This window comes from Egretta garzetta, unplaced genomic scaffold, assembly GCF_000687185.1.
Source record: "Egretta garzetta isolate BGI_Z169 unplaced genomic scaffold, ASM68718v1 scaffold629, whole genome shotgun sequence".
Taxonomy (NCBI): domain Eukaryota; kingdom Metazoa; phylum Chordata; class Aves; order Pelecaniformes; family Ardeidae; genus Egretta; species Egretta garzetta.
In genome coordinates, this window is record NW_009260785.1 from 365604 (window position 1) to 379867 (window position 14264).

At 36.5% G+C, this 14264-nt stretch overlaps 1 protein-coding gene across 1 annotated transcript in view; it reads left to right on the top strand.

The window, feature by feature from the left end:
* The window catches only part of BZW2 (basic leucine zipper and W2 domains 2), a 35841-nt gene that overhangs the window by 8025 nt on the left and 13552 nt on the right, over positions 1-14264 (top strand). Inside the window, 5 exon segments of the mRNA XM_009646393.2 lie at positions 61-164; positions 2867-2932; positions 9219-9354; positions 12128-12237; positions 14124-14262. Coding sequence (XP_009644688.1) covers positions 61-164; positions 2867-2932; positions 9219-9354; positions 12128-12237; positions 14124-14262 — 555 coding nt within the window.

Here is a 14264-nt window from a genome sequence, read left to right on the forward strand (position 1 = left end):
CTCTCTAAAGTGGGAAATTTTTTTTTTCCTTTTTTTTTTTTTTTTTTTGCTTTCTTTTAGCTCCTGGAGGCACACGCATAGATGACAATGACAAGACCAAGATGACCAACCACTGTGTATTTTTTGCAGATGAAGATCATGATGCCATCCGAAATTATGCTCAGGTCAGTAAAGGCGTAGTTGATTCCTGTTTTCCATTTATATATCGAAAGGGATTTCAGTGGAACATCTGCAGACTGTCTAGGCTGCAATAGGCTAGTTACAGGGCAATTGAAAATCCAGTTAACCAGTAATCTGCCCTAACCTATAAATTTTAGGTAAGAAAATAAGATGTCTAAGATAATCTGACCACAGTTGGCAATGCTTTCTTTTACAGAAAGCAGTCTTACTTATTTCAGCCTGCTCTTGGTTCAGTATATTTTTAGACACCATCCTTATTATTTTTGTTGACCTTTTCTGTATGCAGCTTGAAAGATTTGTATGAACATATTTTTAGAAACACATGAAGTATATGAATGACAAAAAATATAAAGCTCACGCCTCCAACCTTTAGTTGTATAACTAGTTAGGAATTGGGCATCTATTCCAAGAGCTTTAATTTCTCCTGCGTATGTGATATATAATTTTTTTTTGCAGGAATAAGGCTTGCACAGATAGGCCCATGTGAAATTAACACAAATAAGCAGTGAAGCCTAAAACATTATTGAAGAGAAGCTAACATTGCGTAACTCCTTAATGGAAGATAATAATTACATGAGAAAATACAGTAAGAATTCTATTGAAAGTTCCAAGCCACTGTGTAGTTTTGGATATAAGAAGTAGGACTGCATGAAAATGCAATACCATTGAAACTCCCATATGTCAAAAGTCTATTGTTAATTGAGTAACATATTTATCTTTTAAAATAACTAGTTATTACTGGGATGCTGGAGACAGTAATTTAAAGTATAAAAGCCTCTGTCCCTGCTAAGGTGTTGAGGGTGGTAAGGTGCTGAAAAGGTGCATGGTTGAATTAAAGGGTGCTGGGATCAGAATCTGCATCAGTAAAAAATGTTTGCTAAATAGCAGAAAGCTCCTTTAAAAACACATCTTTGATAATCTGAAGAAGTGAAGTGTATTTATTTCTGGAAAGGTAGTTAATGTATTTTGTGTTTCAGCTTTACCGTCTTAAAACCAGGGTATTCTACTTCAGGAAAACCTCTGTTATTGGCTCATTGAATCTGTCTTCTTGCATTTTAATATTTTAACAGTTTGATAATAAAAATTGGCAGTACCAGTCCTCCAAGGAGAAATTTAACTTTAAAATAAAAGGTTGCATGTGGGAAAATGGAAAGGAAGGCTTCAGGATTTGAAGCAGTGGAGTTTTTAATGTATTCTCTGCATTTCAAACCAAAAGCCACCAAAATAAGTCAACATCTTGTAGTTAATGCCTGAAGAGATGTATCTTTTTATAGACCTTGCCAGTTTTTTTCACACATAATGGGAAATAGACCTCTTACTGTATTATGAAAAAGCGGAGCTAGGCTAAAATAGTGTTTGGAGCTTCCTTATCTTCTAGGTAATTTCTTACTCTGACTTCCAAATGAACTGGTAGTGTGGCTATTTTTTGTAGTTTTATCACGGAAACAATTCAAAGAGTGAAAAGTCTTCAAGCAAAAAAGACTAAAGCTAGTGTTGATATTTTAGCAGATTATTTGCTTATGAAGTGTACTTCTGTCATTTACAGGGACTTAGAAAAATATACAAAATTTTGTTTGGAAATATAAACAAGATGTTAGCTTACATTTTCATCTTGTGCCTTATTTTATTAGAATTCTGTGTGTGTCTGCCTCTCAGCATGGCCACAACCTGATTTTTTCACTTGTTCTGAGCCAAAATACTACCATTTAGGATGTTTGGATGTATTTTACGTTTTCTGAAGTGAACTGAAACTTTCTAAACTTATTTCTCCCACCACCACCATCCAGCCTGACAATAATGTCATTTGTTCCCCATATAAACCTTTTTACTTTTGACAGTGAGTCTTACGTTTTGTGCCCTTTGTACAGCAGTGAGAGCACTGGTTTATTTGTTTAATTTCTTCTCTCTCTCTTCTTCCATCTGAATGCACCCTGCACCTGTGGTGCTTCTGCTTTCACAGTCTGTGGTTGCGTGATGGGAAACAAATGGTGTAAACTGGTGAACAAGTATTTCCAAGAACATGCTTGTTGTAAAAGCTTTGTAAAATGTTCAGGATTTGACAAAGATCCTGCATCTACTGAAGATGCCCAGCAGTGCTGCCTGACTGCCTCAACTCCATCAGTTTATACCTGACAGCTTCCCCAGGGAGCTGCCTTACCAGGGGAAGGGTGCAGAGTTAACCTTCTCCTCCTCTCCCCTGCTTCTGATCTATGGATAGAGTAAAAACTAGAGAGGGAATAAAATTTACAGAAATACGAAAAAGATGACTCTCAAACTGCAGTAAATTCTCTGATTCAAACATTGGTCTATCAAGCAAGAATTGCAAAACTTTTATTTTTCCACTTGTGAGCAAACTAATAGAGGAGGATGTTTCATGGTCTGCTGTGAGACAGGCAACCTAACAGATGACTGCAGAAATATCATTCTGCTGGCTGCTTATTTCCTGGAAACAATGTCTAAAGGAAAAATGTGCAGTGGAATATTGGAGTGTAAGAAGCCAGCAGTGCTTCCTACTTTTTCTTTCCTGCTGTGGTGATGATAAGAAAAAAGAATTGTCTTATCATGGATTAGTCAAAGGTATTCTGTATGGATTCAGTAGTGGCACTCTTGTTTCCCTTTGCCTTTTTTGTAAAGAAGGATGGCTGCAGTTGTTATACTTCTTAGGTTAATCTGTGTTTATCTTTAGGTCTTCAATAAACTTATCAGGAGATACAAATACCTGGAGAAAGCATTTGAAGATGAAATCAAAAAGGTAATGTTGGTGGCAGTCTCCTCTTGAGCATTAATATTTTTTACTCTATGTCTAATATAATTGCATATGTACAAGTGTAGTGCTGTTAGGTATTTTATTTGGCTCTACTGGAAAAGAGGATGGAATCTACAGGTGGCAGCTTTCATCTGCAAATTTAGCTCTGTGGGAATACTACTGGCAGCACTTGATGTAGAATAATGCTGAATTAATGCTTCCTTTGGTTGCTTTGACCAAACTCACCTTCTTACCCCAGGCTTTTCCATGCAGAACTTCAATATGCTTTGGGGTAGAGTTCTTTATGAAAGGTTGTGTTACTATCCTGATAATAGAGCAGCTCTCTGTGGCTTTTTTCCATAAAATAAATGCAAATTTGCTGTACAGAATGTCACTTGATGTATGAGTATTAAACTACACCTGCATTGTGGAATGAATCCTAACCACAATACATAGTTTTTGTATTCGAGGCCGTAGATGTGTGCAAGAGAAAGTCATCACCGCTGGCAGAGCGCTCAGGATTTGCCCGTTAGACTGTAGTGGATATTTGTAGATACTGTTTTGGTTTGTGTTACTGAATTCTAAGGAGACAGAAGAAACCTGGGTAGAAATTTTTGAAAAACAAAATACAGATTTATTTTGTTTATTTTGAGTTCCTAGTAACAGATGTAAATATCTTTTTCTAATGGCTTGAATAAGTAAAAAACACTGTGCTGTAAGTTAACAAGGCATGCTGAAATGGCAAAACCTGTCCTGTGACTAAAATACCATGTTTGTTAAAAGTAAAAGTGTTTCCATATTATTTAAACATTAGAAAGATTGCTGGAAGGGTCAAGTGAAGCTAAGTCTGGAGCACAATGCCTTACCGCCACCTCTTGTGGCTGAATGAATTTGGCTCTGATTTATACATTCTTGCTCATATAGGAAATTATTTTTGTGCTCATGGCCAGCATGCCTATTAACTGATGCTGATTGCTCAATACATCATTCTAAAGACCTAAATTTACCTCTATCCCCACACAAATCTAATGTTCTTGTTGTTAATTACTGTAATCGTTGACATGAGAAGCGCTGACTCAGAGCATTGAAGTTTCAGAGAGTGTTCAGCATATTAAGCAAATGCCATGTCAATTCAAGCCGCCTCTTCTCTCTTCTGTAACTTGCTTGGGTTTGAATCCTTTGATTTCCTAAGAATTCACTTTGCACACTTAGCAACAAGCTGAGACTATGGTTAATGTATAATAATTTGACTCTGCAGTTGAGGAAAAGCGATAATTTGAGGTACAGTGTGACTAGAGTCACGATACTCATTTGAAGCATCCTAGCTGTGGCAGCACGGGGTCAGAGTGGGCTTGTTGACCTTGAAGACTGCAAATCTCAATTTTATATACATGCTTTTTGTATAGCTTTCAGTATCAGATTACATCATATATAACATATTAGGTTTGCACAGTGGTCCTAGGCTGAGGGTAACTTTTCCATCTGCACCCGTAGCTCTGTGCTCTGGTGTGAATCTTGGTGTGGCTCCTGGGGACCTGGCCTTTCAGCATGGGTGCCGGGTGCGGTCTCTTTCCTTGGTTAATGCATTTTATCTGAGAATTAGAAACTGGGAAGGTGGTTGTGAAGGCTTGGGCCTGTGTATTGCACCTGCTCTGTCATTGCCTTAAAAACCTTGAGGGCTATTTGTAGATATCTTTGCATGCCTTCTCCCTCCCCCTGCTTGTGTGAACCCACCAAGTGCTGTCTTCTTGCTGATGAGGCTGCTGGGTTTTAAACTACTTAATGCTTTAATCATTGTGTGCAGTAACTTGTATGAGAGTAGTTGCTCACAGAGGGTCAGAACATAGATGCATTAGTATTTCTAGAAGGTGTTTCTGCAAGACTGAGTAGTTCAAAGGCTACTGTAGTTAGTCGGTGGTTAGAAAAGCGAGAGCGTGATTCCTTGATGTTGTTTTGTGGGTCACTGTCCCAGCAATGAAAGTGATTTTTCCGGCAGATTTATTAGGCAGCTAGAACACTTGGGGGAATATTAGCTCTTCTCTCAGAAAGTCATGCTAAAAAAGCCAAGGCAATACCAGCAATTCCACTCTAAAGAAGCAGATGGTGTCAGTGGGACTTCTCTTTCAAGAGAGATTCTCTTAAATGGCAATATTTGTAAAAGTATTCGCTTTATGTCTTCTAGTTCATAATTGAGTCTTTAGGACATTATTATTTCCCAACACCTTTCTCTTTTTTTGTCTGCTTCTAGCTTTCAAATGTTTTATTTCTTAACTTTCTTCCCCCAAAATTGCCAGTTATCCTTTCTTCTAGTGACATGAGTAAACCATACATCTAAATTTTTACATCTAAATTATTTTGTGCAGGCAATGTCAACAGAAGACAAAGATGTTTAAGTGCATTGCTCACCTGGTGTTGTTTGATATAGGCAGCTTAAGTTCATATGAGCACTGCCCAGTGTACTGGCATAGACCTATGACAACATTTTGAAGTAGTTTCAGTAAAATTCTGAGTTCCAAATTTGTGCTCGTCTTTCTTACATATGTATTTCTGTTCAGGTCAGTGGATGAAGCATACAATATTAGCTGTTTGTATAGCGTGTTTGCATGTTTAAGTAGCATTCTATATTGGGTTTTTTATTATCAAAATTGGGATAATGTATAGGTAAGTATAATTTTGGCCTTAACAGTGGTAAATATTACTGAGTCATATGAGGATGTCTGAAGTGCTGCAAGATGTTATGAGGTCCTTTGTTCATGTTCTTACTTTCCTAATGAAAGAATCCTAAATCAAGCTAGGAATTATGAAATAAGAGGAGACTAATCTGAGATCAAACAGGGAGTAAACAGAGATGCTTTAAGTCAGCTAAATGAAAGGCAAGAATCAGTCAGCGGGGGTATCTGTTGTTATTAGCTGCCATCTCCATTGCTGGCAGTGCAGTGCTGCCTACAGATATGACAAACTTTCATATGCTAAAGCAACAGACCACTCTAGATAATGAAGATACAAAAAGACACCACACTCCCTGTGTAGATAAATCCCTTCATTTTCACTGTTAAGGTTTCCAGATTGCAAGAGGAGAGCAGAAACACTTGTTTTTCTTGTACACTTTTTAGTGTTGCATGTGTGTCTTTACTTGTGCACATCTTCTGTGCCCCGAATTTGTGCTCAGAAGACTTATTCTTTAAAGACAAACATAGCATGGAACAGGATGTTAGGTCTGGTCTTGTGCTTATTAGACATTCTGAACTCCCACTTAAATAGGTGGGAGTTCTTATAGCTATGATAAAAATGCAAAATCGTGAGCCAGAACTGCGCATTTTATGCCTGGAATCAGGCTATATCTGTAATGCCAGTGCTTGGCTAACAGCAGGGAAGCATCAGCTTGGAGAACTTTCCGTGGGTGGTTTGGTACTATTCTGAAGTGACTTGTCAGGACATTTTGTGACTTCCCTGCTGAGGTTTGTAATTGTGATGGTAAAAGAAGAGCTCTTAATCAGCAGTAAAAATCTGAAAAAACAGCTTTAAGCTGAACCTTTTGTTCTTTTTGATGTTTTTTAAATGGGTTTATTAAAGGTTTTGATTCTTCCCATCACCCCATCTCCCCCTGAATTAGGCTATGTTTCACAATTGCTTGAAAGTATAGAATAATATCCTCAAACAGCAGAAAATGACATTGTGTAAGTTTGAGCTGCTTTTCAAAAATACTAGTAAAACAAAAATTATGCTAGTAGCACCAACAGTACTTTTAAGTAGTGAGAGATGTGTAGAAGATGAGGTTCCTGCTCTAAACATACTGCAGCAGGGTACAGTTCAAGAACACCATAATTCAGATTCATGCTAAGAGACTTGCAAGAAGCACGTTTCAAAGGAAAGGAAAGCGGTTGAGGCTGTGAACTTCATGGATACACGATTTCAGACCTTCCAAAACATTTGAACAAATACAAATTTCTCAAAACTAGAGTTGATAAATGGTTTGGGCGTTCTTCTCTTAGAATCCTTCTCCACCTTCAACTGCGCAACTCTGGCTTTGCAGCTGGATTTACTGCCGTTGTTGCTTTTGTGACTCAAATCTGACACGAATGGGTATAACTGTTTGTGGTCTACTCATTACTGACAAAACCCAATGCAGGTTACAGCTCAGAAATATGTCAAAACCTGGTCATGTTAAAATAGTCAGTGTGACCGGTCTCAATCAAAATCCTAATCTGTTGTTTATATGGGAGCAGAAGGTATAAGAGTTAAGTAGCCTACACAAAAATCTAAAGCCGTTTCTTCTGTTACCAATCTCAGTACTTGTGGTAAAGAGCAAAAGGTCTAATTCAGATTTTTTTCTTGTGCAGATCTCATTTTGCTACAGTATTGTTGATTAAGCTTGCATAAAGAAAACTTGAAATCCCCAGGATTCCATTTTACACTAGACTTATATTGAAATTCTGTTAAACTGTTTTCAGGCTTCCCATTAAATGTGGCCCTGGAGTTCATTTACCTGCACTATTATATATACCAGTTAATTGCTGCATTTGCAAATACAACACACCACTTGTTTCTCATCTATATATTTAGAAATAATAATTCCATTCATCTGCATCCCAAATTTTCTTACATTTTTTGGTTGTGAGTCAGTTTGTTGAAATAAAATTGCACCCTGAGATTTTACAGTTTCCTACTTTTTCTTTTAAGCTGAAAGTGCATGTTGCAATAGTTTGGCTGAAGCCCACTAAAAAAACCAAATGATTTGTCTGTGGTTGAATCATTCAGGCCTGTGTAAGCTATAATTTAAAGCTGATGCTATTATGTAAGTACTACCATATGAATGGGTTTTTTTCAGTTTTGTTCACTGATATAAAGCAGAGCTATTCATAAAATACTGCATGAGTTTTAATAACTTCATTAGTTATCTGGATTTTTAAAATATCACTGCATTCAGAAAGCTTTACGGTTAATGATAAGCTGCTTAGCTGTCTTGGAGAAGAGCTCTCACTGTCCATGGTAACAAACAAGTGCAGGGACATGACCGATATTCTGTCCCTTTGTATGGGTAGGTTTTGGTAATTAAGAAATACCTTTAAAGTGGAAACTGGGTGGGAATTTTCCATCAGAATAAGCTGCTCTGCTTTAATTGCATCTGTTGCTCATTTGGAGAAGGAAAAAGGGTGTCATGACAGCAGAAGGTAGCTGAATAAAGTGCTGGTGGCTGAAGAAGGAAATGAGAATTCCATTTTAACTCCAGAAATGGATGTCTGCAGTCTTTTTTTTTTTTTTTTTTTTTTTTTGTTGTGATGGTAAATTTATAAGCTAGCTTCTGACGGAGTCAGCAGCTTTTTGCAATAAATGAAGCTGCCCTTTGCTGTCTAGCCTCCTTTTTCCCCATCAACATATTGTGATTGCTAACAACATGTTAAGAAAACATTATTGTTAACAGTAATGCTATTGGCAAAATCTCATTTAGAACAACTTCATTTCCTGATGTAATGGAAAAGAGGTGTAATGTACTTCACCAGTATGCTTTCAAGTCATTCATTTTAACATACGAAATTAAGATATTTAAAATAGACTTAATTGCCATTTTTAGACTTCAAGCGGTAAATATGTAGTTCAGATCTTCTAGTGCTTAAGATGGTGAGATTTGTAATTTTTTTTCTCAAGCTAGTTGTTTCCTCTTGTAATTAGTGGTGGGAATGGCGAGGTCATAAAACAGCTTTTGTTCCTGTCTCTCCTTTGTCAGCTTTATCAAGAATGTCTGAACTTGAAAAATATTTCTTATTTTAGCCAATAGAAAATCTGTTGTAATTGTGCTGTGTTCCTTTCCCTAAAAGGAAAACAGGAAACTTTCTCATCCTTTTATTGTTCACATGAGTAATAGTTTTTGTAAGCTAGAAAAGGAACTGCATCTGTGTGGGGCTTAGTCCGAAGTCTGAAGATGTGAACGGGCAGGCTCCTGTCAGCCTGTTGAAATCAGCAGGTCTGTGATCTGTGATTTCTGAGGGTCTCAAGCCTTTAACAAGCACTTTTATTTTTAAACATATACACATATATTTGGAGAAGACAGGCCTTCTCTCCCGGAGTAAGGCCATATTCCACATGCTTGTGTCCTTACGGAAAGTGGAATTATAAGCGATCGTGAAATGGTAGTGCCAGGCTTCAGGACAGATTTTGACGTGTCTGCTATTAATTACAGTGGGACTTCTTGGGAAATAAGAAACTAAACTGTCTGCTAATATTCATTTCTACCTGTTATCATTGCCTATGGCTCAAATGTATCTTTTTTTTCCTCTTCTTGTCTGACCCACAGCTTCTGCTGTTTCTTAAAGCCTTTACTGAAACGGAACAGACAAAGCTGGCAATGCTTTCTGGCATCCTGTTAGCCAACGGGACTCTTCCTGCTACAATTTTAACAAGCCTCTTCACTGACAATATAGTCAAAGAAGGTAATTTTCTATGTGATCGTTTTTCCTACATTAGTTTTAATTGGAGATGTATTTATTGCAACATATTTTATATGTTGGAAGCCTGTAACTGTACAACAGAAATCAGTATTTTTTTTAAAGCACAAGTGTATATGACCAACATATCTTGTGAAATCTAATAAGAGGGCAGTCAAACAGAGGAAAAAAGCAACCAAAAGCAAAAACAAACCCCAAAATATTTGGGTTTTGGAAGTTACACAAGTGTGTGCAAAATTATAGAATATATGTATTATTGTCATGCTGTAAAAGTGTGAAGTATAATATTTATTCCTGCAGTATGCCTACTAGCATTTTTTCCAGTGTTGCCAATACCTTGTGCATGTGAGTGTGAAGTGGGACAGAGAGCACATGCAGACCAACTGGATATTGCAGAAATAAAAAAAAATACTCAAGACCTCATTTTGCCTTCATACCGGTAGCGATCAGTGTTTGATACACTTTCCCATGGACTTGTATTTATCATATGATGAGTAACTGTTCTTTCAATCTTAGGGTATAATGCCCTTTTGAGATTACTTTTTTTCTTTTTTTTTTTTTTTTTTTTTTTTTTTTTTTTTTTTTTTTTTTTTTTTTTTTTTTTTTTTTTTTTTTTTTTTTTTTTTTTTTTTGAGGGTTTTTATTTAGTTATTTGTTTATAGCCATCTACCTTGGAGTCCTGATTTTCCAAATGCTTGCTCAACAGTATCTTTCTCTGCCAGTTACTGACTACCGAGAATAATTGCAAATGCAGTCAGTGTTGAACAGTTTTCATGAAATCTTTCTGCTTTTTTTAAATGGCTATTATATTATATATATACTATATATATATTTTATAGTATGTATATATAAGATATATATTACATATATTAGCTAAAATATATCCTAACTTTCATTTTTTTTAAAAAGAAGTGTTCTAACTTCATGTTCTTGTTTGAAGCATGCTAACCATTATATTTGTTTTCTAAATGCTGCAGAAAGAAAAGCCACAGCTGCAGCTTTGCTCTGTTATTACCCACAGCTTTTGGCATCAGAATTAAACTAGGAGAAAATTCAAAACAAAAGCACTAATCCATGTCTTAGGGTGATAGCCTGCAATGTTTTTTAAATCAAAGTCTGTTCCTAATTATTGGAAGACAAGAGTCATCTGAAAACTCAAATTTTTAAAACTCAAGTAATTTGTTGTATTTTAAGTTCAACATTTTAAGAATACAATTGTTATGTACAAATCCTAGAACAAATTCACTTTGAATTATGAACTTACGTTTCTAGGAGCCCTAAACTTTTGTTAGAAGCTTGCATATACTTTTGTTTCTTGATTTATACATACTAAAAATTTACTTGTGTCAGCACTTGAGGAAAATGTTGTTCTTGGTGTTCTGGAAAAGATCTTTTAAGGAAGAATAATTAAACATGCAAAGATACATGAAAACCAGGAAAAAGATCAAGGCTTAAACCAGGTAGATCTTATAAAATACACTTGATACTTTCTTTGATTTACAAAAAACAATGCTGCAGGCAAGTGAGGTTAAAATACAGGAGGAAAAAATTATCCGAGGGAGTTGTTGATCAGCATAGCAGTTGTAACATTGGCAAAGAATTGCCTGAAAGGGAGGAAGGCTAGATTGTGCTAGTAGAAGATCTATCAAGTTTGAGGACAAATACGTAATTCATTTTAGGATTACTTTTTTTCAGTGTTGTCATTACTTTTACTGTGATATATATACAGGAAAAAATGTCTCTTGGGGATGGCTGACTTATTTCTAGCAGAGACTGAAAAAGGTCTAGGCAGTGGTGAAACCTCATCAGGGTTAAGTGTACCCTTGTTGTCACCCATGCTGAAAAAACAGTGCAAATGCAAACAGCAGCTAACGGGGTTAATCAATAAAATGAATGGCTGAAGTTGCTTTCTACAAATAGGGAAAAAAAAACCCAGAAAAATAGAAGAGCTATTTAAAGGAAAAGACAGTGAGTGGCAACACATGAAAAGAGTATAGGAACTGGCCAATGATAAATTTGGACTGCAAATTAGAAGTAAGTTTGAAAATATAGGTGGGTAGTGAAGTTCTAGACCAGCCTCCCTCTAATATTTTTACTGGCATAAAAACTTGTTTTGTTTTAAGCTAAAACTTGAAAAAGGGTTTAGGACGTGGGTACTGGGGACAGTGCTTGGTGACAGAGACCAGTGTTCCATTTGATGTTGGTATTGAACTCACAAGCATGTCAGATACGCTGAACTGTGTTTGCAGGTTCAGAAATCACAGGCTACAAAATGCCTCCTAGGAGGGCGGGGTACTGCTGGTTACCTTAAAGTTGCAAAGTTATTTAACCCTATTCCAGGACTTGCTAAAAAGCCCTTTGAAGATTTTTTTTTTTCCAGTTCTTATTCCTGATTATCCTTTGTTATTCTGTGCCTTCATTTCCTAGTTGATTTAACACATAATTTTTCCTTTTGCATTGGACTTGGTCTGTAAATTGGGGAGGTAGGAAAAATAATTGCAAAGAAAATGTTTGAACAATTGAATGGAGATGGGCAATACAGAATGAAAAGATTTTTCAAACAATCTAGCATACTTTGGAAAATTAATGCTGCATTAAAGAAAAAAATGGGCATTTCAGCTCTACGCATTTGGTCCTGTTGTCATAAATGTATTTTCATTCCATATTCTTGCAACCATTTTGTAACCTTGTAATTCTTACAGCCATCCCTAATTCATGCTGAAAATTGCAGAAGTATTTTGTGTGTTTTCTCAAACAGGGATTGCAGCCTCTTTCGCTGTAAAGCTTTTCAAAGCATGGATGGCAGAGAAAGATGCCAATTCTGTTACCTCTGCTTTAAGAAAAGCCAACCTCGATAAGAGATTGCTAGTAAGTACAATATCTTTTCAATAATCCTTATCTCTCCCTGGGAAAGAGAAGGAAATAAAATGCAGATGGTAGTTTGCTGTAAGCATGTTAACTCCCCCTCAGAGTCTCTTAGCATTTTTAAAATATTTTGAATCACAGCAATATTGTTATGGCTGTAGCATTGATACAGGTTCAGGAATATTAAATATCACATGTTTTTACATTCTGTCTCTCTTTTTCCTGTAGTTAAATGCCTTCTGAAAGACTGTATATATGGGGTTTGAGAATTAACTCATTTTTTTGTTTCTAACCACTGCTAACAAAACACACACCACCAGCAACTGCGTGTCAGGACTTCTGTTTTTTTTTAAAATGTTTTACTTTTGTAAATAATAAATAAAGTATAAAGGGTTATGATTGGAATAGAAGTTTCCAAAGCAACAGTGTTTAAATAGTATAGTGAAAGCACAGTTAAGCTAATTTTCTGCAGCAATAGCCATCTGGGTAGCATAAACGGTCCCGCAGTGATGACAGCAGGCCTGGTAGGAGCAGTGCAAGAAGGCTTTCAGCCTTTGGACTCAAAATCTGTGTTCTGGGTTTGTAGCAATGGCCTGAGGTTTTTAGAGTATATATGAATATGCAGCAATGTCATGTGCCTTTCTCTCCCAGTGTCTTTCTAAAGATCAGTAGGGGTTTTTTAATCCTCAGAAAGATTGCTGCTGCGATAATCCAATCAAATGCACTACATCCTGTGTAGCACTGCCTGGAGAATTTCAGCAGTATTTCCTGTTTCTACCTCAATAATTTATGATTAGGCAAGTGAAGCAACCTCCCATACCCCTTCATCTCTTCAATTTGTATTTGATTTTAAGAGTCCAAGTCATAAGTACTTTGCCATAAAGCTGGGAAATGGGCAAATTACATATTTTATTAGAGAGGGGGGGAAAAAACCAAACTGCATCGTATTTCTATTTCAAACTTCACTGACTTAAGCGTTCAGCTGTTGGCTCTCATTGTGCTGCTGTATTAAAGAACTATAAGATATCAGATGATGTTGCCTAGCATAGATGCCTTCATGATAGTTTCTTCTTAATTTCATTTTCAGTAAGTAAACAGATTGAAGGTCTCTAGCTTCTTTGTGTGTAAAAAAAAAAAAAAAAAAAAAAAAAAGCTATCCATCCCACAAATCATTGTTAGACACCAAGAAGTGGAGTGTAAGCAAATGCCATTGAATCCTTGCCGAGATGGGGCATTTGCTGCAGCAGTTTTTAAGCATAATTTTAACTTTTTTAAGTAGCTGGACTTTCATAAATCATAGATTGACAGTGTCTTTGAATTAGAGATGCCTACAGGAGTTAATGTTAACAGTACAAACTGGATTTTGTCATTTTTCTTAAATGATGCTTTAGTGGTAATCATTGCTTAGCAGAACAGTGACATCAGGCCAGGGTGCCTCAGCCATATATGTATTGCTAAGTGTATTTTTCTTAAGAGGTAAATGTGTGGACGCACTGGGAGGGCATGGTAAATGAGCTTTGCGTATAATGGCTTTACCATCTATTCCTTTGTACTTCCCCTACAAGACTCTTGGAATCTGGAAAAGGTATAGTTTCTCTGGGGACTGTTTTGAGCCACATCTTAAGCTCACAGCTATTCATAAGTACGTGCACTTCATGTGGAGAGGGTGTTAGGTTTTCTGCATAACTGACCATTGTTTTTCCCTCCACTATAATGAAACACACCATTATTAACAAAGTGTTGACTTTTCCAGTGTTAATACAAACATTGACTTTTTTCTAAGTGCAGTGCCAGGTGATTCCCACTCTCATTCTTAAAAAATGTTCCTTCCGTTCTGTCAAGGTCATAGTTGGTTATTTATTTAACAGAGAGCATTCCTGTCTTTTTAGGAACTATTTCCAGCCAACCGGCAGAATGTGGACCATTTTGCCAAGTATTTTACTGAAGCAGGTCTAAAAGAGCTCTCAGATTTCCTTAGAGTTCAGCAGTCACTGGGGACTCGTAAAGAACTTCAAAAAGAGCTACAAGAA